Source organism: Empidonax traillii, unplaced genomic scaffold, assembly GCF_003031625.1.
Source record: "Empidonax traillii isolate 1590-97213 ecotype Southwest subspecies unplaced genomic scaffold, ASM303162v1 scaffold599:size391633, whole genome shotgun sequence".
In the NCBI taxonomy this organism is placed as follows: Eukaryota; Metazoa; Chordata; class Aves; order Passeriformes; family Tyrannidae; genus Empidonax; species Empidonax traillii.
This window is the reverse complement of record NW_020955792.1, coordinates 42,534-63,360: the sequence shown is the minus strand read 5'-3', so window position 1 is coordinate 63,360 and position 20,827 is coordinate 42,534. Positions and strand designations below refer to the sequence as shown.

Below are 20,827 nucleotides of genomic sequence, written 5' to 3'. Positions count from 1 at the left end.
ATATAGTAGTATGGATAAAGAAACAGTTTAATTTCATCCTTTTCTTTACAATATAGTTCAAAGACAGTCTCAGTTTCCCTATTATGTAGAGTGTAAATTAAATGTGTTAATATTTATTAGACAAATCAATGGTTTGCTTAGGCTAACCGAAGGTTTATGGTACCATCCAGGCACATGTGTGTACACAGTACTCATGTAAACAACAGCAAGGGAAAATACAAGCAGTGTCTCACTTAGGCCTTATATATAAAATCAGCTTAGTATAGCAAGTCAGCTTTACAGTGCAAATCTGAAGGAGAATAAACAGGATTAAAACTTCCCAAGTTTTATTTTGAAGTGAAACCCTTAAAGCGTAAGAGGAAGAGGTTTAAAATTTTAATGCAGTCCTGAGCACCACATCATCTTCTTCAATTTTGTAGAGGAAATGTAATTAGCAACACCAGTTACACGTTTTTGCCAGTCTCAGTCACTGTGGCCACTTACACACATGCGGAGTGACTGGCCAGAGGAACCACACCATGGATGGCCCTGGAGCAGATTGTAACAAAGCTAAATACATTTTACTGCCTCCAGAATGCAGTTCTCCTACCTGCAGTACAAACTTCAAGGTATCTATCGAAGTCAGGTTAACCCAGTCTATACAAGGCAAGTTACAGCTAAGTGTATAGACAGCAACTAAAGCTACTTCCACTCAGACAACATCTCATGCAATTACCCTGCAATTACAATGATAAACATGAGACAAAAAGAGCTGCTGAAGGATACAGCTGTTGAAGTACTTAAGCTTAGTCTCTCTATTTTCTCATTGTTTAAATTCCCTTTTCATCCAGGTGATACAGTTGCTTGAGGTGTGCTTGATTTATATAAAGAAACATAGAATTTAAGGCATGTTTAGTATATTATGAAAAAAAAGACAATAAAAATAGGTGGACTCCCTTCTTTCCATGTAAATATAATGTAGAAGACAAAGTGTAACTTACTGAAACCAGCTGAGCTAGCCCATTCTGACCTGCTGAAAGAAATAAAGAGGGCTCCTGGCAACCTCAAAGAGAAACAACCAGCTAACTTCTTAAACAGCTATGCAAAATTCATTTAATATAAGAACACTGCTACTGCTTTTAGACCCTGCATTCATGTACACTTAGCAGTATTTCTGTTATATGCATCTCTAAAACATTTAGTTCTATCGTTCTAGACATAACACAATTAAGCAGCACTCATGGAAATTGTCAGTTATTGCAAATCTGCAAACACAGCTTCAAATAAACATCTGAGAGGGAACAGAAGCATGAATCCAAATCTTTGTCAATATAATTCAGGTGAATGAAGAGAAACAAATATATGTTGAAAACATGATTAACTCTTCCAAAGAATGGCATTCATTATTTCAGGTACTTAATGTTTTTTTTTTTCTAGGAATACAAGCAAAGACCCATGCTAGTGTTATGTAGTGTAACATGAATAGTTGAGGTATAATCTGTAAGCAGTTGCCATCAATATGCACAGGTGTTTTTTAGAGAGGTTGTGCACTGGAGAAGTCAGGTCTGCCTTAACAGGACAGCCCCTGTCCCCTGCTGTCCACAAACCTCCTGTTAACACAAAAACAAGTCCAGAAAGTGTGTTAGATATCTATCAAGAATATATATGTTCAATAGCATAGTGACATTGTCCTTTGGGTTAATACTATAGATCCTATGAGCATTTGGATATACACATACAGCAATATGCACATCCAGAAGTAAATCTTCAAAGCCATCTTAAAAAAATAAAAGGTAAATTAGGAGTAAGCTACACTGCAAGGAGACTCTTGCAGAATTATATATTTAAGATGATAATCTTTCAACTAAGACTTAATATAGGTACTGCATTACAAAATGGCTTGGTGTGAAATCTTCATCTCACTTTTTTTCCCCACCCAATCAGACACATCTTCAGGATTGTGATTCAATGATTGTTTAGCAGCAGTTTTAGAGAACTGTAAATTCTTTTATTAACAGGCATTATAAACAGATACTACTACTTTTATTTAAAAACCATGAGTGCCACATTGATGAATATACAGCTCATGAATAACTTAAAAGTATTTCCCATATTAAAAGGCAATGCACACAGCATACAAAAAGTGTACTAAACAAAGCTATGAGGATACGTGATTGAAGTGTCTAAAATGATATATACAGTACATCATTAATGTTTTGTTTTTATTCAGTACAGGCTTCTGTACTGCTGGTCCCATCATGCCTCACTTTCTCCTGACACTGAATTTTGCACTTCTTCTTCCAAAATCGGTACAATCAGGTTATCCTTGGACATCAGATTATACTTCATCACAAACTTAGTGAACCGGTGACACAAGAAAGTTTCATTCTGGAGATGAAAAAAGGGGAAAGAACAGTATGTACAGAGGGATTATTTTAAACAATTACGAAGGACGTTAAAAAAAATCAAGCCTGCTTATATGTAATTGTTGCATTAGATTTACAAGTCTTACAAAGAGACAGTCACGCTTAAATAGTAAATTTTTAACTGCTGCTTTTTTATCTTTACTGTTTGCATAGTTAATGCAATTAATAAAAAACCTACTGAAGTTTTAGTCACAGCTCAACAGCACTTAGACAAGAATATATTTAAATGTCAAATGTCTGCAATTCCTCCTACATGTACTACTGCAAACAGAACAGGGCACAACCATTCCACAGCTGTTCCAGCAACTTTGAGATTTGGCAACGGTTTCCTTTTATATCCAGCTATACTTTGTACCTCCTTTTTATCTATTAATTTCTAATTTCCCATAACAAAAACAAACAAACAAAAGGTTACTGGAGGTGCACAAGCTGCCACCACTCCCTCCATTTCTTTAGTTTTACAATTAAAATTCCTTACCTCGTGCGGGAAACATATATATTATATATACACATATTAGCAGTACTAACTACATCAAGTGCTTGAATACATTCAGAATCTTGAAAACAAGATGTACAAAAACTCAAATTATGATCTTTTATGCAAAAATGAAGGGAAACCATAATCAGGTAACTAATTACATAAATGAGTTTTTATGTAAATGTATAACAGCTTTTCAGTTACTGTAAAACTGGAATCTACCATAATCAATCCTTCAGTTGAATACAGATCTTCTGGCAGGACTAAGATGTCTTATACAATTGTATCACAGCTGTAACTTGAGTACATGCCCTGCTTTCACGATGTAATTTGAAACTACTTACTTCATATTCATCAAATATCTGCCGGTGATGAAAATAAGCGTGTGAAAATATTCTGTAAATCCTTCGGCACACTGATCCTAATTTGGCTACAGAGGATTCCTTTATGCTAACCCTGTAAGCACCAGGAGAAAGGTTACATAACACATCTAATGAGTGAGATACACAATGACACGAATTCTGATTGTTAAAACTGTACTGTATAGCTGCATATGACATTTAAGTGTTGAAGATATCTGTGTCTGCAATTGCTTATTTCTGGGAGGAAAGTAAAAATGTCGGTGAAAGCTCCACATTTACAAATTGTAAATTTTTACAATTTACAAATTACAGATTGTCTACAAAAAAAGCTCTGCACGTAGTTAATCATCATCATCAGTTACTCCAGTGAAGTCTGGATTTCTGGTTTCCAGCAGACCGGCAAAGAAAAAAATGACTTCCAGTTGTACCTCCTTGTCAATACTGGATTCCTAAAGCAGGGTAATCAACTTCTCTAGGGAGGTTTCTATGTTGTGAGCTGCCCATTCAGTACCCTCAGTCTGTCTTGTGCGGTTGCTCTGTCCCACAGTTCACTGTTGGTGGCTTCTGGAAGCTTTCCTGCCATACTGTCTAAAGTCCCGAGAGCTGCAGCATCTCTCTAGGCCAGGCTGTTATTTGGGTGGGCACTACTCCCATGGAAGCCCCCTAACACCAACAGGCATTAGTGAAACAGTTTCCATCTAAAAAGCATCTGTCAGGTCCAGTAAATGGCAAACTGTTTGAATAAGCAGTTATTCCTTGGCTTAAAAGTGGCAATAGTCCTACCAGCCTGTGACAGATGCAGGATTTCTGATAGTTCCAGCAGCAGTCCATGAAAAATGCATTACGCCTTTCCACGTGTTTTGTCAGTGTCAGGTGCCACCTCCTCCCTCCCTCCTCCCAAGAGAAAGTGTTTTTACCTGCTGGGGAAATATTTATTGCTATTCAGAAGACATGCAGCTCCATCAAGTGTGTGCCTGGTGTAGTCTATAGCAGGACACTACAGAAACAGACAGTGAGTGAGCACAAGTATGAACACATGCTCTTGTATTAGAGCTGGTTTAAAAAGAAGCATTTTTATTATGTCTCCTGGTGCTTTTAACTTCACTGGTCATTTTTATCCCCAAAAGTTTCACGTTGCTTCTGAAGGATAACTACATTTCCTCCTTAAGTGAGCCATTTCTTTCCTCTGTTTCACAACCCACGTACATTACTTCAAGGAAAAAAAATTACTATGAAAATGTAATTTTGCACATGAGTAAGTGAATTTTATGCATCTCTGTAAGTAAAGGTGTATAATAAGAATACATGCTGGAAGTGCACTGAAAGATGATTGTTACCTCATAGTTCATCTGTTTCCCACATAGTCAAGTTGCCAGACTCACTCTTTACAGGCTCTCAACCCAAACCTGCACCTAAATCTATCTGTGCTTTTTTTCTTAGCAAAGAAAACTAAAATATTGAGTGTAACTACATGTATAACGAGCCAAGCGCTGGCTCTGCAGTCAGGTACAGGAGAAAGAAGAAAGTAAAGATGGACTGAGACAGGCTGAGAGCAGGAATGTCTGTCTGTGTTGCTGTTCACCAGTTTCAGGAAGACTTCTCAGCTGTGCATTTCTGTCAGCAGGTCAAGGTTCCATGAGAGCATTAGTAGGTAGGTAGTACTGACGTGGAGAACAGATGAGTGCTGCTCTCAGATGCTCACAGGTCAAAAGCAGCCCCAAGGTCTCCGGTCCAGCTGAGTAAAACCCTGACTGCCAGACGTGCCAATATACCGAGTGGGGACGGGGGTTCAAGGAGGGAGGGGGAAAGAAGTGCAGTCCCTTCCTGAGTGTCAGGCTTACATTGTGGATCAAGGCCAGAGACCCAAGAGGACAACCTGTTCTCAGCATGTTCTCTTCTCCCCACTAAGCAAAGAGCTTTTTCCCCTAGAGTTTCAGGCTGGCTCAGCACAAGTTATGGGAGAAAACTGGGGAATGTGCAAAGTCACAAATACTGAGCTAAAAAGCAGTTCCTTCTTACTTCATCCTGTTCTTTTGTAAAATGCTATGGAATGGCAACAAGGATCAGCTCAAGTGATGTTCCTAACCCACATAAGCACAAGGTTTTAATAGGGAGCCAGCTATCATGAACATACCAGCTGGGAAAAAAACTCCTACATCACTGGGCTCAGTGATTTAGTTTTCCAAAATACATCCATACCTCTTTGGGAGTCTTATGAGCTGCACAAAGAAAAATCCATTGTTCAGTTGCTGTCATCTGAGTACATGTGTCAGGGTGACATTCACTCTGTTAAAACAATTGTTCAGTTAAGAAAACCACCCAGCAGCAAAAATGAGCTCATCTTGTTTCAAATCACTTCCTTGCCCTGTCCCCCACAAAAAGGCTTATTTGCCAGAATAAAACCCTGCAAAGCTCTAACCTCGAACCACTGGTTAGGTCTATGTGTATAATTTTAGAGGAAAGCTCTGCAAACTCTGCATCCACGTGATACAAAAAGTCTCCCCCCAGTACAATGCACAAGTCTCGAGAAAGGAATTACCTGAAGCTTGACAGCTAATCCATTGAGCTCAAGGCAGAATTGTCTAAAAAAAATTTGAACACAGCAGCATCAAAATCAACTATTTGTTTATTCGCTGGAAATATCTCATAAAAAACAGGGTACACGTTCTGATCTTCTTAACACCAGTAGATGTTTTTTTTTTATTTGGCTAAAAAATTTTATTTTAATTCTTAACTGACAGTACAGGCTGAGCTTAATAAATAATTTAGTGAGTGTTTAAGATACCAGCTTTGTTATGAAAGCAGGTGCTATTTCACAAATACAGACTAAAAAAAAAAAAAAAAGGGCACTTCAATAAAATTTGTTTCTTAAGAGTGAAAGTTTTAAACTCATACAGCTGGCAGTCCATCCTTCTAAGATGTAATAATTTATGTGGCTGAAGTCCTACTGCAGATCATTATCAAAGTGGGAGTTCTGGGAATGCTGTTTTCACTGGAATGTATCTGGAAGTGCATTCTTTAACTTAGGAGAATTTTCCCCTCCATCCTACAAGGAAATCTGAATAAATTTTCCAAAACTGGTAAGTATTTAGCGACAAGTTACTTCTATGAATCTACCAAGCTTTTTGGTGTATGTGAAAGGACAGGGGAAGTTCTTAAAATGTGTCTTTTGCAATTGTGTATTAGACACTTTTTCCTTTCTTGAGGATTCTCTGTATCTATTTGAAATATTCCAGACCAGAGGAAAGAGAAAGAAAACAGGAGGCAAAAAGTCAAGGTGCATAAATGTAGGAGGAGCTTAGAACTGTTCTTATTCCTGAAAGTGTATTTGATAAAGTCAAAAGATACACTTATGAGAAACATAAAAATCAGGACATGGGTACCACTGCTTTCCCAGCTAAAGCCTGTTTTCCTGCAAGTTTCTGAAAAAGCACTGGGAGCATCTGGAAATCACATTGCCAATTAGTAGAGATGAAGAACTGATGACACTATGAGAAAGTGTTATGGAAATTCATGACTGTATTTTCATATTCAAGACACGCTGACACAACTTTTGAAGTGACTTAACATTGTCTTCAAAAACATCAAAAGCACTAGATCAGAATGCTTTATAAATCTTTAGAAAGAAGAGGGGATTCAGAAAATAATACCCACGCTCAGCAGCAGAAAAATCAAGTTACTTTTGATCTGATACCTTCAAATAGACTCACTACCACTACCAGAGAACAAAACTCAGAACCAAGACACAACACTGACAGAAGATGGATTCTTACCTTAAATGTTCATACTTCCATACCCCTTCATCCTGGCCTTCAGGAGGTTCAAGGATCTTATCAATGTTGGAACAGTCTGCCCTTATGTTTTGTTGAATGTACTAGGAGAGGGAGGGGGGAAGAAATCTAAATCTTGTAATTATAGTAAGGCAGCATATCTAGGGCATGACATCTTTGAGGGATTTAGTTTTTCTCTTTAAGAAGTGACTGAAAGACTACAAAGTTAAAGAGTAGATGAGCAGGGTAAGAAAATGCGTATAAAAAAAGGCCAGATTTGAAAAAAGCCTTTCTTCAATTAGGAAAGGTAAAAGAATGGGTAAATTTTACAGCTTTTTTACAACATTTATCTCAAAAAAACCACCGATCTTACAGGAACCTTCATTATTTTCTTAAATCTGATCTGTTTAAACCAGACATGGGAATTCTAGTTATTTCTACTAACACAATTACAGTTTGTTAATATAAAATAAATTGCTGCTTGTGAAATTCACTGCTGTGCAGCAACATCCGAAGCAGATAAATAGGATGACCTCATTAACAACATTTCATGTAAGTAAGAATACCTGCTGAACAGCTAATGTACTATCCATTTCTTCAAAGGATTCATCAGGCCAGTTGTAGAAATCCTGTTTCCAAAAAAAAAAAAAGTTTAAAGCAATTTAACAAACCTAGAGAGGGAGGAATAAAAATGCACAGCCTACAACAAGCTTGACCACGCAGGAAAATAGATGGAGTTTATACAATTCCAGGAAGCTCCATCTTAACAGAAGCAGGTCCTGGCAGGAACAGGGTGAGATGGGATTCACGCTCCTCACGCTGCAATAGTAGAACATCTAGAAATGAAAGTTCTGCGTGACTCAGCATGGGAACATCATCGCTTCCCCACACCTTGCTGTAACGCCCACTGAGCCTGGATTTCTAACATTAAATATTGCATGGAGCGCTCATTTCACGTGGTAGGCCAGGTAGGAATGGGGAAGAAAAGAGGCTGGTAGAGAGCAGCGCTGTACAACGGTTATAAAACTAAAAATCCCAGCAGTGACACAGCACTGAGAACATCTTCTCCAAACTGAGCTGTAATGCTACATTGGCCTAACCTGGCACCACAGTCCCTAGGTCAGTACCTGGATGGTCATCAGCCCTGCTAGTGACAAAACCCTCCTCAAGCTCCCCCTCAGCTCCAGCTGCACTTCAGTGTTCTGCAGCAATTCCCATCTGCTGCACCTACGACCATCCCACACACAGGCATTTTCTTACTCTGCATTTTCCCAGTCTAAAATGTAGAGCTGCTCCCTCGTACCATGCAGAGATGCTGCAGGTCAGCGTGCCCTGGCCATCCCAGAAGGTTCAGTGACTCAGTGAAAATATCCCAACTGCAAAGCTCAGCAATCTGCTCCTGAGAGAATAAGTCACCTCTGGAGCAAATACCTACAGTGAATATCCACCGCTGAAATATTGTTAACTAACTGTATTTATACACTGAATAGCTATATCAGTGTAATAAAAAAGAAATCATGTCTATAAAAAAAATAATCATCACTATACACAAAACTCTTCGACCTACATAAACTTCATAATATTTGACAGAATCTAGGTCCATGTCCAGCTTTAGCGTTTCTCAGGATACCCCAAATTTATAAAAGGCACACCGCATTCCACCTCATTCACAGAGTAAACACCTATAGAACTCCAGGTTGTGTAATAGTTTTGCCTCGGTGTGTCATGACAAAGAATAGGAGGAAATACCTTGTGTCCTACCCTGCTCGGTTCTGACCGTGAGCTCTCCTTACGAAAGCAGAGTAAGAGGCCTCACAGATCACATCTCTGAAGCGAGGCGCGCCTTTTCCAGCGGACAGTGAGACCCCAGGAACACACGGATTCAGTTTGGATGGAGAGAGGCGATGTGACACCGGGAGTGCACTTACGTAAGGGCAGGATGCCTTCCCCGTGGGATGGGCTGGCAGGTGCGGCCACGGGCACAGGGGGGGTGATCTCCCTGCCGGGCCGTGCGCTCCGTGTTTTGCCACCAACACCGGCAGTGCCGGCAGCGCCGGGACCGCCCCGCCCGCAGGCCCGGCTGTCACAGCGCCCGGCCCGGCTGTCACAGTGACAGCGGCCCCCGCCCGCTCCCGCACCCACCGCACCGAGCGCTCCCCCAGCCCCCGCCCCGAGCCCGGTGGCCCCGGGAGGAGCCGCCGCCGTGCCCGCTCCGCTCCCCGCCGGCACCAACAACGCGATCCCCGCAGCGGGGCCGCCGCCGCCCGCCCCAGCCCCGGCAGGCCCGGCGCGGCCCGCGACACCGCCCCGCCGGCCCGGCGAGCCGCGCTGCCCCGGCAGCGGCGCTGTCCGTGCCCGTCTGGGGCAGCGGCGGGGCTCACCTGCGCCTTGGTGCCCGGGCGGTTCCGCCGCAGCACGGCCGTGCCCTCCGCCATGACCATGGCGAGCGCGGCCCGGATGCGCCGCGGGGCCCGGATGTGGGGCGGGAGCGGCTTCTCGCGAGAGCGGGCGGGGCGGCCCTGAGGGGCGGCCCTGAGGGGCGGGCTCGGCCCCTTCCCGCCCGCCTCGTCCCGCCCGCCTCCGTGTGGGGCAGAGCCGTGTGGGGCAGAGCCGTGTGGGGCAGAGCCGTGTGGGGCAGAGCCGTGTGGGGCAGAGCCGTGTGGGGCAGCCGCGGCTCCCCCTTCCCCGGGGCAGAGCTCTGTGCTCCTGAGGGGCGACAGGGACACCCCGCACGGCCGGCAGGGGGCACGGCTCAGGCGGCTGCGGCGGCGAGCGAATCTGTGGAGCTGAGCAAACCCACCCTGAGGATTTCACCCTGTTTCATCAGCATCCCCCGGCAGCCCTGGCTGTGCGGGCGCCCCCGTAAGGTCAGTCAGTCAGTCCTGTGCTGTCTCCGCACAGTGCGTGGAGTTCTGTATGAAACAAACCGTAACGGCGTGAATTTAAAAAATATCCCAACTCTTATATTCAGAATATACAGTTGTTAACGTGAGGAGCAATGAATTAAAAAAAAAAAAAAGAGAGAGAAAAAAAAAAAAAAAGCCCCCGCAACGGTGATTTGGGGCAAAGTAATTTCAAAGTAATTTCAAAGTGGGTACGAAGCCTTTCCTGGTCTCCCAAGGCAGGATTGAGAGACGTGTGAGCTCGGTGTGCAGAGGGCTCAGAGAGCTCGTGGAAAGAGTTATGCTCGGTTTCAAGGTTTACCAGGTCGGGTGTTGATTGTGTTTGTTTGGGAAGAAAACATGAAAAAAAAAAGAAAAAAAAAGAAAAGAAAAAGAAAAGAAAAGAAAAAAAAAGACACTGTTAGCTCATAGTTGGCTGATCCAGCCCGTCCCACAGCAAAGCAAGTAAGCGTCTTGGAAGACCAGAGTAGCTCGTGTAATTTCTGTAGGATTAGCAGGAAGAAGAGAATGTGGAATCTGTCCTGTTTCTAGGGAATAGGTGGCAGAAAGGATTGTAGTAAAGTAAGGAAGGGTGAATTGCTTCAGTCTGAGAGGCTGTGAAGCAGCAAGGCTCAGATGAGATACCTCCCTTATCCAAACAGTGAATAAGGGGTTGCAGGTGTGTGTTGTGTCCTGGAAAGTGGAGAAGGATTGTACCTGGTGCCCCCTACTTCCACCACCTTACAGGGTGAATGCTGGGTATGGTTCCCCCCACACACTCAGTTTATTTGCTCTAAATAACACGTCTTTCCCCATGTTAAAACCTCTCCCTTCTACCCGTGAACAGTTAAGTTTGTGAAACATTTCCAGACTGAAAACATTGGAAAATGTCTAATTAGGCTTTCCCATCAGAAAGAGAAGTGCACTTTGACCCCTGGTTTTGCTTGGGCAACGCCACGGGCATGATCCTGCAGCGTTCTGGAGGCCAGGGAAGAGCTGAAAGCCAGGCAGTGTGGGAGTGAGGAGGAATGGGTGCCGGGGTCACTGTACACGGAGGGCAGAGCAGGTCCCCTCCCCTTACACTGTAACACGGGGCTGGCTCCTGACTCAAGCACCCGAACTCAGTTCGCATTAGTTACTTTTTTACTGCTGGTCGGCACTGCTGCCCCAGAGATGTTAGTTAGCCATCGGGGTCGTGTGGTGAAACTCAGCCTGTGTAAGAAACCATCAAAAGGTTAAAAATGTTCGGGGAAATTGGTGTATTGGAATGAAGGGTATAAGTGTCCCCTCACCTCATGAGATCAGCTGTATTCCAACATTAATTTTTTATGACATTGATATTATAATTAGCCAGTCTCAAAATAAAAGCACTTCTAGCTGTTTAAGTCCTTCAAAAATTCAGCAGCTTGTTTGGGTTATTTTTCATTTGTTTTCTTTTCCTTTTCCTATCACCATATTCAAGGTTTAACTGGTATCTGAAGTGCAGAAGAGTTGGGGATTTGACATTTCCATTTGTCCCTGACTTTTATTTCATGGCCATCATGCTTTTAAAATGGAAATAAATCTGACTGTGAAGAAATACCTCTCAGAGAGACATGTGTATCTGTTAGTTTAATCTGCAACTGGCTCATGGCTTTGTAGAAAAAAGGAAAGAAATCTGCCCTGTTTATTAAGATGTTGAAGTCTGTAGGCTATCTCGTGTTGCTTCTTGATAATGAACCTTGTATTCCTGGAAGCTGCTTGTTATTTAATTGGATTTTAAGTTGCTTTTAAACAAAATCTGGTTAACATTAATTTCAGGTTGTGGTTTTTTTGGCTGGTCCTCTTTGCTTCATGGCCTTCAAGAATGAAAAGTTGAGTATTTGGCCAAAATCTTACTAAGCATTCATGTGTTGTTGGGGTCCCGGCCTTCCTTTCTTCTCTGTTGGCATGCAAATGTTTCATCCTTGTCTTACCATGGCAGGATAACATAACCAGGATGATAACAGCTTTCTGAAAACAGTAAAGCTGCTGCTCATGGAAAGTGTTCTGAAATGTTGAGACAGGAAAGTCACAAAAGGAGGTGGCATCCATCTTGTTTCCTTATGATTCAGACAGACTGAAGAAAGGTAGAAAAGGACTGTATTCCCCCAGAAAGGGAGGTAGGGCAATGTGCAAGATTTATGCCAAAATTGAAGTTCTGAAATAATCTAGAAAAAAGTGGAGTAAAGAAGCCTAAATTCCTACAGGAACAACATAGCAGATAAAGAGAATTTGTGATTGATTCTGTTCTCCTATAGAACCTGAGGGATATAGAATTTGGCATGCAGTCATGGACTAAAAGACAGTACCAGCAGATGGATCACCCTGGCTATGCAGCAGCTGCCTTGTCCTTGCTTGCAGTGATAGCCTCACAGTGCAAGAATAGAACGTTCCCTGTCTGTCCATCCAGCAGATGTTCAAGCGTGTCCTCCATTTGATTAGGCTAAGGAATGCTATTTTTTCCCCCACATCTGTAAATTAGTTATTCCCATATAAGTGTGACCTCTGTTTTTAATCAGTTATGTAAGCACCGGTAGATACAGCCATGCTAAATGTTTTACTAAATAAACACAATATCAAGCTGCTGAAAGCATGGGCTGGAGGTAGAGCTGGGGGCAGCCACGCTAGCGTGGTGAGACTTCAGGGATCCTACTTAATTCATGTCTCTAAAAGACATTGTGGAAAGAAATGCCAAAATGTTAGGCCTAAACATTTCTCTGCTGGGAGTTAATTCCTTTTCTCATTGCATCTTACTCTCATTGAGATGGGGGTCTAGTTTCCCTAAGTAGTTTGGAACTATCTAAAATACCTTGCCCTCTTTGGTATGTGGCTGCACCAGAGCGCCTGCCTTATCGTGGGAGATTAAGGCACGCTGGCTCTGGTGGGAGATAAAGCTTCTCAGGGAGTTTGTGTTTCATTACACAACCAATTGTCTTTCAAGGTGCTTGTCCTGTGGTTATCTCAAGTTTCAGCTCTGAAGTGCAGTGCTGGAACTACTGAAGGAAAATGCCAATAGGGCAGATTTCACGTTTTATAGTGAAACGTGTATTTTTATTAATTTAGCACCTTCTCTGTCTGTACAGAGTTCAGTGCAAATTGAACCACTGGCCTGGTGCCTGGTTTGCCTTCAGCTCCAGAGCAGGCAGGGGTAACCAGCCAACTAGGAGCACACCCCACGGCTGTGGGGAACAGGACACTGCAGCCAAGACTGACAAACGCAGCTCCTAGTGGGACAGCTGGGGGATCACTGGCATCTAGGGAAAAATGTGGCTCCAGCTCACCTCTGTGCTTAAGTTCAGCTGATGGAAGAATTTGCTGTTGGCAGAAAATACCTTGTGCTTCAGACTACAAATGTATTCACGTGTTCAAAATAGATTGCGTGTCAGAGCTCGAGCTAGAGCAGCCCCTCCCTAGTGCAGCTGCTGAGTGGAGTCCTAAAAAATATTTTTTGTTACAGTTCTTTGGTGTTACCTCCAGAATAAGGGTTATAATGTATCTAGCAATGTTGATTTATCAGCTTGAATGGAATGGCAAAGTAGTTCAACTACAGTCAATAGTTTCAGCAGCAGTAAGTCATATACTGAGTGATTTTACTCAGACTACACCAAGAGCATGTTAAGGCAGAGCTTCGAAAGCGTCACCAGGAACAGCATGTAAAGTGCAGATCTGTGTACTCTTGCATAAACAACCTTGAATCCTTTTCAAGGCAAAATAGGGTGGCTAGAAATATGCAAATCTGATTACTTCAGCATTACCTAAGTACGTCTTGCTATTTAAGAATAGTGTGTTAAGTATAAAGGAAATAGAGTTTGTGAAGTCAGATCTCTTAGAGTTATGGGAAAGCTGGAGATCTGGGTGCAACAGCACAGTAATCAGTAAAGAAACTTCACTGAAGCTCAGCATCAGCCCCATTTCTGCCTGATTGGGGTGGGGAAGTCATTTTCTATTGACATACTGAGAGATAAGCAAGAATAACCCTTCTTATCTGCTTCATCAATGAACTGGGTGATTTAGTTCTAGCACAGACAGGACTAGTACCAAGCTCCTCCATTCTCCTGTGGGCCAGGCTGTTTGTGGCAGGGTGTTTTGTGTGCTTTAACCTTCCTGTGTTTCAGGGTGTTCAAACAAGGGAAGTTGAATGTCCCCCCATGCTATCTGAGGAGTTCAATGTGCAAGGCAGATAGCTGAAAGGATCAGTGTGACTGCATCTGTCTGATAGCCCTTTTACACTCATTTCATACAAACTTGGGCAAAATAACATTATTACAATTGAATGTTTCAGAGAGATTATTCATTACAGAATTGAGACTCAGTTTCACTGAGCAACAGCAGAAACTGAGACAGAAGCAGAAGAGTTTTATAAGTTTATTGTAAAGACCTTTACAACCTCAGTACAGAGATAAGGATATAAAATGATGTTGTTTGGAATAATTAAGGCTGGTTGGTGGTCATCCAAATTTCACTGTTCAATGGAACTCAAGCAAGAGCAAGTGATTTCTGACTGTACATATTTTTATTTGTGTTCCATTCTTACAGTGAGATCACAAGTCATTTCAAAGACTCAATGCCTGCTTATTATAAAAGAAAGGACATTATTTACATGATGAAAGAAAAATTTCAGCATTTTAGTGGAATGGATGACTGATACTGCAACAGGTTTAGTCCAAGTACTTCCCAAGAATGTCACCATCTCTAAACAAGTAGTAGTCCTGCAAAGAAAAGAAACATTAGTATCTGACATATCGGGGGTTTTGCTGTTTTGCAAATACTGGTTTGTTCTGGGGTCAGGGTTATCACAGTCATGGAGTACAAAAGCAAAGTGAGCTAACCAAGAAGTCAACATGTAGACCTAGCCTGGAAAAGATTCTTTTTGTTCATATGATACTCTTTGGAGAGCTACCAAGTTACTGCTTTTAGTAGTGGGAAGTACAAGAACCGTTAGAAGACAATTCTGCAAGCTTTCCCTGTCAAAAACAAGGATAACCCCAGTCATTTCAAAGCTTTTTTGGGTTCCTTCTAATCTGCTTGACATATGGAACCATTTTGTCCACCCAGCAAAGGTCAGATCAGAGGTTTCCTTTTATGCAAGGGCCAAAGCAGCAAATAGCACAGGTACCAGAAGGTGGCTGGACCCCCCTGCTCCCATTTGAATGCCAACCCCTGCATTTTTGGAACACTATGAAGTAACTCCAGTGTTTATCACAGGCAGTGAGGCATTTGGAGAACCACCCTAATTTGTGCTCGCGAACTTGGGAGACTTACCTTATCTTCTAGTACAATCTTAGTCCCACCATATTCTGGTAGCAAAACCTTTTCACCAACTTTTACACTCATTGGCTGAATCTCACCATTCTGAAGGAGAAAAGAAAAAAAAAGTCCTTAGTTTTCCATAATATGGACAAATGTAGTAGAATTCCTCCAAACTACAATGATCCATCCACATATTAAAAAACGTTTCAGGAAATCACAACAACTCTGCATTTAGTTTTGACTGTAAGTAAAACTGTGAGGTCTTTATTTGACACACTGAATAGGACTTCACTTAATGAACCATGAAACCCCTTTGTAAAATCAAGGGAGAAAGTCCATTTCCATATCCTATAGCCAAGGCTACTTTCCCCAAGTGCCAGTTAAAAACACCTTCTCATCTTTGTTACTTTGATCAACTTGACACTGTTGCTGCCAAGTCAGTTGTTTAGAAACACCTGATAACGTTGAATTAAATTTTTGCATTATAAATTAAACATTAATACATTAGTCAAATATTATCACCATTTCACAACATAAAGCTTTAAAAATCAGACAGTGACGCAAAGCAGCAGGGTATGTATGGAGGGGCTCATGGTAAAGAATGGCCAAGTCAACATGCCCAGGTTGAAATTTAACCTGTTGTCCAGTGTTGCTGCTAACTCAACACTGCCCTGGTGGGGAAAAAGCCCTTCTGATGGTGAAGCCCACAGCCACTGGCACTTTCTGAAGGCTGTTTTCTTTTATGGTTTCTGGATATATAATCAGTGCAAAATTAACAAAGTTATATGACACTTATTTCTTTTGATTCCTGATTTTGTTTATTTCAGTAAGCCTAACCCTTACGGACAATGACATTTTGCACAGCACAAGATACCTCATTCTGGGATTTCACCCTGCTCAAGTTAGAGAAATTTAGGCATGTAGTAGTTTTAACAAAGGAGTCTGCCGGTCCTTCAAGGACCACAAAAAAACCCTACTCCCTTTTACAACTAATGAAAGGAATGCTGGAATTCCAGATCAGAGCTAGTCAGGAGAATTTCCACCTCCTCTCTGAATCTGTACTTCCAACTTCAGCCATCAGTCACCCACTTTTGGGACTATGGCCACATTTGCACTATAACCTTATGGCAATATTCCAGCTACTACCACACCATTACTAATTCTACCCAAATGGAATGTTCCAGGATAGTTACCTTTCCTCTGGCTCCAGATCCAACTGCTACTACTGTTGCTTGCAGCACCTTCCCTTGAGATTTTTCTGGTATCATGATTCCTCCTTTGGTTACTGTCTCGGCCGCACACCGTTCAACCAGTACACGATCAAAGAGGGGAAGAAACTTCCTGAATGCTTTTCCTGCCTGGGGAAATAATTATAACAAGAGCACCATTAGAAAAAACCTGCAATTAAAAAGTTTAAAGAAAAACCCAACACACAGTTATTTCTCTTACGGGACAAATTAATAGTTTGAGAAAACCGCTAGGCATTTATTTAACAGCAGCAAGCAAACACCACCTCTGATTCCATCAGAAATTGCTAAAGGCACAGGCAGATGCTGGGCAATCCTGACAGTTCAGCCCTAGGAAGATGTTCTCCAGCTGGGCAATGAACCACCCAGAGATGGAGCAGACTCCTCTGGCTGGAAAGCTCCACGGGCTTTTAACCCTGAACCCTTAATTGTTATAGTGCTGTGAGCGTAACTATTGATTATGTGAACTGTATTTATTCAGTTCACAACCAGATGTAGTGATTATTAGAGACCCCTTGGGACAGTTGCATCTGTATTTGTGGAATGCCTTACAGTAAGGAAGCAGAAGTCCAGCCATGTGCCCCCTTGTCAGTTTTTTTTAGGTGCTTTCAAGACTTAACCTTTCATATAATGATATGTGAAAACCCAGAGTCTGAGCCTTGTCAAGTTAACTGTACTGACTTCTACAAATAGATTGACTTTACAAGAAAGTTTAGGTTTAAGCCCCTGGAAATAGGGAAGTATGCACCCTTCTGCTCAACAGCTTCTGTGTCTGCCTCTGCTTACGCAGAGTTAGGGTGAGGGTTTTTTGAGGGTTGTTTGGGTTTTTTTCTCTTATTTGGTTTTGAGTTTTGGGGTGTTTTTTTTGTAACTGCTCCTTGTCTGCATTTCAGAAATAGCCGTTGAATTCCCACGTGCTAGATAAATGCGAGCACATGCATTTATCCCAACGAGCAGGGGTCAGGAAGAAGGAACTTGCTTTGATTTATAAGGGAAGATATGGCAACGTGCCAAGTCACATGGAGCTCCTGCTCCGCTAGACAGGTACCCCGAGCTCACACTCGAAAGAGCTAGAAACAAGGGCCTGGCATCCGTGAGCCCTTCGCTGGCACTCACCGACACACACTTTACAAGGGGGAGAAAACACAGTTATAGGCAGAGCTCGAACAAAAGACAGTGCATGAAAGATACACGTCCCTCCAACCGATGTGATTGCCACAGGGATGAAAGACAATAAAGGGAAAAGGCAAAAAGGCTGCCTACTGGGTCAGTTTTCATTCTATGAAGGCAGAACATCTCTTAAAAAGGAGGAACAGAGATGCTGTTTCACAGAAATAGAACTGCCAGACTTAGGACCATGAATATTTTACACTAAGTTGCAATTCTTCACGTCACTATTATCTTAAAAATCATTATCGCTGAAAGAACAAGGGTAGTGCAGCCTTTACCCAGTTGTTCCTCAGTGTAAATTCTCAATAAAAGCTGTTCTAGGGCAAACAGCAGGATCGCCCGGGAGTGCAGCACAGAAGGCTCATTCCTATTTTAGCAGGATCACACCGGGGCCTGCGCGGCCCTCCCCGCACAGCCGCTGTCCCCGGGCTGCTCCCGCCACCGCGGCGGGAGGAACGCTCAGATCGCGTTCCTGGGCAGCCAAAGGAGTCCCCTGCGAACCCCTGGCGACTCCCGGCGAGCCCCCCGCCCGAGTCTGACGGTGTGGCCGCTCCTGCCCCACGTTCTGCGTGACCTTGCGGCGCTGCCCGCCCGCCGCCTCCCCTTCCCTCCTTATTCTCTCCCTCCCTCCCGGGATCGGCGCCGTGCTGCGGCTGCTCAGGGGCCCCGCAGCTGGTCCCGCCGGGGGGACGAGCAGGGGCGCCACTGGACCCTGCGGGGTGTCCGTGCCCGCGGCGCCGGGCGCGCCTCGCACAACAAGCAGTGCCCACCCGCTCCCTCACTCACCATGGCGCTGCCCGCCCGCTCCACTGACCGCGCTGCCTCCGGCACACACGTGAAGAAGGTCACGGCCTGCGCATGCGCGCCCCGCGCCCCGCCCCCCGGCGGGCCCGCCCTCCCCCCGCGCCGGCCCCGGGAGGCTTCAGCGCCGCCGTTTGTTTTCGGCTGCCGGGGCCTCGTCCTAGTGCCGGTGGCGGCCGCGTCCGGTGCCACCGCGGACCCTCCGCACAGCGCCCGCCGCTGCCGGGGCCGGACCCCGCACGGAAGTGAGGTCAGCTCACCTATGACCCGCGGCGGGCATGAGCGTTCCAGAACGTTCTGGAATCGGCGGGCCCCGGAACATGAGTGCTTCATACTGCAGACCTCGGCGCACGCGCAGAGGCGGCCGGCGCCGCAGCGCTCCCCGAGGGCCGTGGTCGGGCGCGGTGGCTATGCTGGTTCCGGGGCCGCGCGGCCGGGGCCGCACATGGGCCGGCGGCGGGCGGGGCGGGGCCGGGGCGGTGAGTGCCGAGCGCCGCCCGCTACCGCCGCCGCGCCAGACGAGCCCGAGCCCGCAGAGCCGCGGAGCTGCTCCCGCGCTGCCGCAGGTGAGCGCCTAGCAAGGCCCCGAGCCCGCGCCCCACCGGCCCGGCCCTGCTCGGCCTGGCCTCCCCAGAGGGGGTGCGGGGGCCGGTTCCCCGCGGCCGCGCTGACCGGGGGGCTCCGCGCCGGGAGCGGCCGGGCCCGGGCGGTGGGGGGGTTGCGGCGGTGGGCTCGCCGGGCCCGGGCGGCGGGAGCGTGTCCCGCAGCTCCGCGTGGCGGCGGCGGGCCCGGGTGGCGGGCGGCGCTGACCTTGCTGCGCTGTCCTGCGGCAGCGGCCACGTGCCCGCGGGGCCCGCTCCGCCGTGGGCGCCCGGGGTGGCCCGGCCCTCACCGCTGTGCCCTTGGGGGATGGTGACGGGCGCGGGAGCCTTCCCGGCCCCGCCGTGCCGGGCGCTCGGAGCGGCGGGGGCCCGCGCTGCCCTCGCCGTGTCCGGCCGCGCCGCCGGGAGAGCCCGCGGGAGGAGCGCGGAGGCCGCACATGGGGGAGCTGCTGCGGCGCGGACCTCGCCGTGGGGAGCGGGGATCGAGGCCTGTGCGCTGCAGCTGCTTCTGCGTCTCGGTTCCAGCTAAGCTCATCAGGGTCGCTGGCTTTACCTTCTAAATCCATTTCCCATTTTCTACTGTAGAAGTAACTGCGCGAAGCCGTCGTTCTGATTTTTTTTTTTTTAATCTCTGCATTTGTTTTAATCTTCTAGACATGCTCCGTTTGTCTACAGTACTCGGTCAGATCAGACCGGTGTCCAGAGCACTCGCCCCCCATCTAACACGAGCCTATGCAAAAGATGTGAAGTTCGGAGCAGACGCCAGAGCTCTGATGCTACAAGGAGTAGATCTTCTAGCAGACGCTGTAGCTGTCACCATGGGGCCAAAGGTAATGGGAGGCTTAACACTGACCTGGTTGAAAACGCAGTAGCTTAGAGGTTTGTTAAGTTTTCTCTCAGTGGAGCTACGTGATTGCATGTGCAGAACTGCAGTGCAAAGGGTGAGGGGTATGGACAGGCTGCTGAGAGCTGCGGCAGCTGTATTTCAATGTTTGGCACCTCAAGCGTGACAATAGTACACGTGCTTTTCATGGTAACAAAATCACTTCGATTCCTATGAAAGACGCAGTGAAGGAGTTTGAACGGTTTGAAGGTTAAGGGGATGTACATAATGTGTTACCACCTCAGCTGATAGACTGTAACAATGCAGTAGATAATGTAACTGCCCATGTTGTGTGGGGTGAGTTACTCAGCATGTGGGGTTTTCTGTTTATTTGTTGGGGGCAGAGGGGTTGTTTTTACAAATTACAGCTGTTCGTCAGTTTTCATTTTACTATTAATGAGGTGAAAAGCACATCCCCAAAGTGTAATGTTCAGCGTTCAGTTGGCCGGTAAATGTTACCAAATTAAGTGAAATTCCGTGTCAGTGGCATTCATTTATGTTACACTATTCTATCCTGTGAGTTCTAGATCTCTTGAACACTGGCTCTGGTATCCTGCACAGTCACGTAAGAAGCTTTGTAAGGAAGAGACACTGATTTTCTTTGAGTTCACGTGAAAATCTGTTTCATGTAATACATGTACATGGTAGTTCTTCTCGAGGCTGCTTGGCCTCTGTAACATAATTCATATGTTTTCTGCATGTTTTTAGTGTTCTATTAGCTTTATTAAAAGGCAAAAGTGCTATAAGCTGAGCAGATGGAGGTTAAGGAATGTGATGTCAGCAAGCTGTGTCTATTTTCCATAAAGGAGCAAAGTTTAGGTGTAGTTAGTTAATTTAACTCCTGTTTTTTTCGGATTTGGCTACTTTGTGAATGCATTGGCTAAAGGGCAGTTGCTGATGCAACTTCGTGTAACCTTAAGGGGGGTTGTTCTGGTGTTCTCACTTTTTCTGCTGTT

At 45.0% G+C, this 20,827-nt stretch overlaps 2 protein-coding genes across 4 annotated transcripts in view; one reads left to right on the top strand and one right to left on the bottom strand.

Moving 5' to 3' along the window:
* Positions 1 to 5: 5 nt before the first annotated feature.
* Positions 6 to 18,599, bottom strand: LOC114064970 (MOB-like protein phocein). 3 transcript variants are annotated; one of them, XM_027898490.1, is made up of 9 exons: positions 18,372 to 18,599; positions 16,362 to 16,526; positions 7,582 to 7,644; positions 7,019 to 7,119; positions 5,785 to 5,827; positions 5,445 to 5,531; positions 4,163 to 4,242; positions 3,228 to 3,339; positions 6 to 2,367 (listed from the first exon to the last, which is right to left on the bottom strand). In XM_027898490.1, exons 1-9 carry the CDS (start codon positions 18,372 to 18,374, stop codon positions 2,236 to 2,238), a joined length of 786 nt encoding a protein of 261 aa, XP_027754291.1. In that variant the 5' UTR covers positions 18,375 to 18,599; the 3' UTR covers positions 6 to 2,235. The 3 variants fall into 3 exon arrangements, with proteins under 3 accessions (XP_027754291.1, XP_027754289.1, XP_027754290.1); XM_027898488.1 differs by lacking the exons at positions 16,362 to 16,526; positions 18,372 to 18,599 and adding an exon at positions 9,397 to 9,501; XM_027898489.1 differs by lacking the exons at positions 6 to 2,367; positions 3,228 to 3,339; positions 4,163 to 4,242; ... (2 more) ...; positions 7,019 to 7,119; positions 7,582 to 7,644 and adding exons at positions 14,268 to 14,627; positions 15,181 to 15,270.
* Positions 18,600 to 18,875: 276 nt separating this feature from the next.
* Positions 18,876 to 20,827, top strand: part of HSPD1 (heat shock protein family D (Hsp60) member 1) — a 10,441-nt gene continuing 8,489 nt past the window's right edge. Inside the window, exons 1-2 of the mRNA XM_027898482.1 lie at positions 18,876 to 18,952; positions 19,643 to 19,818. Coding sequence (XP_027754283.1) covers positions 19,645 to 19,818 — 174 coding nt within the window. The 5' untranslated portion in view covers positions 18,876 to 18,952; positions 19,643 to 19,644. The remainder of the gene's footprint in view (positions 18,953 to 19,642; positions 19,819 to 20,827) is intronic.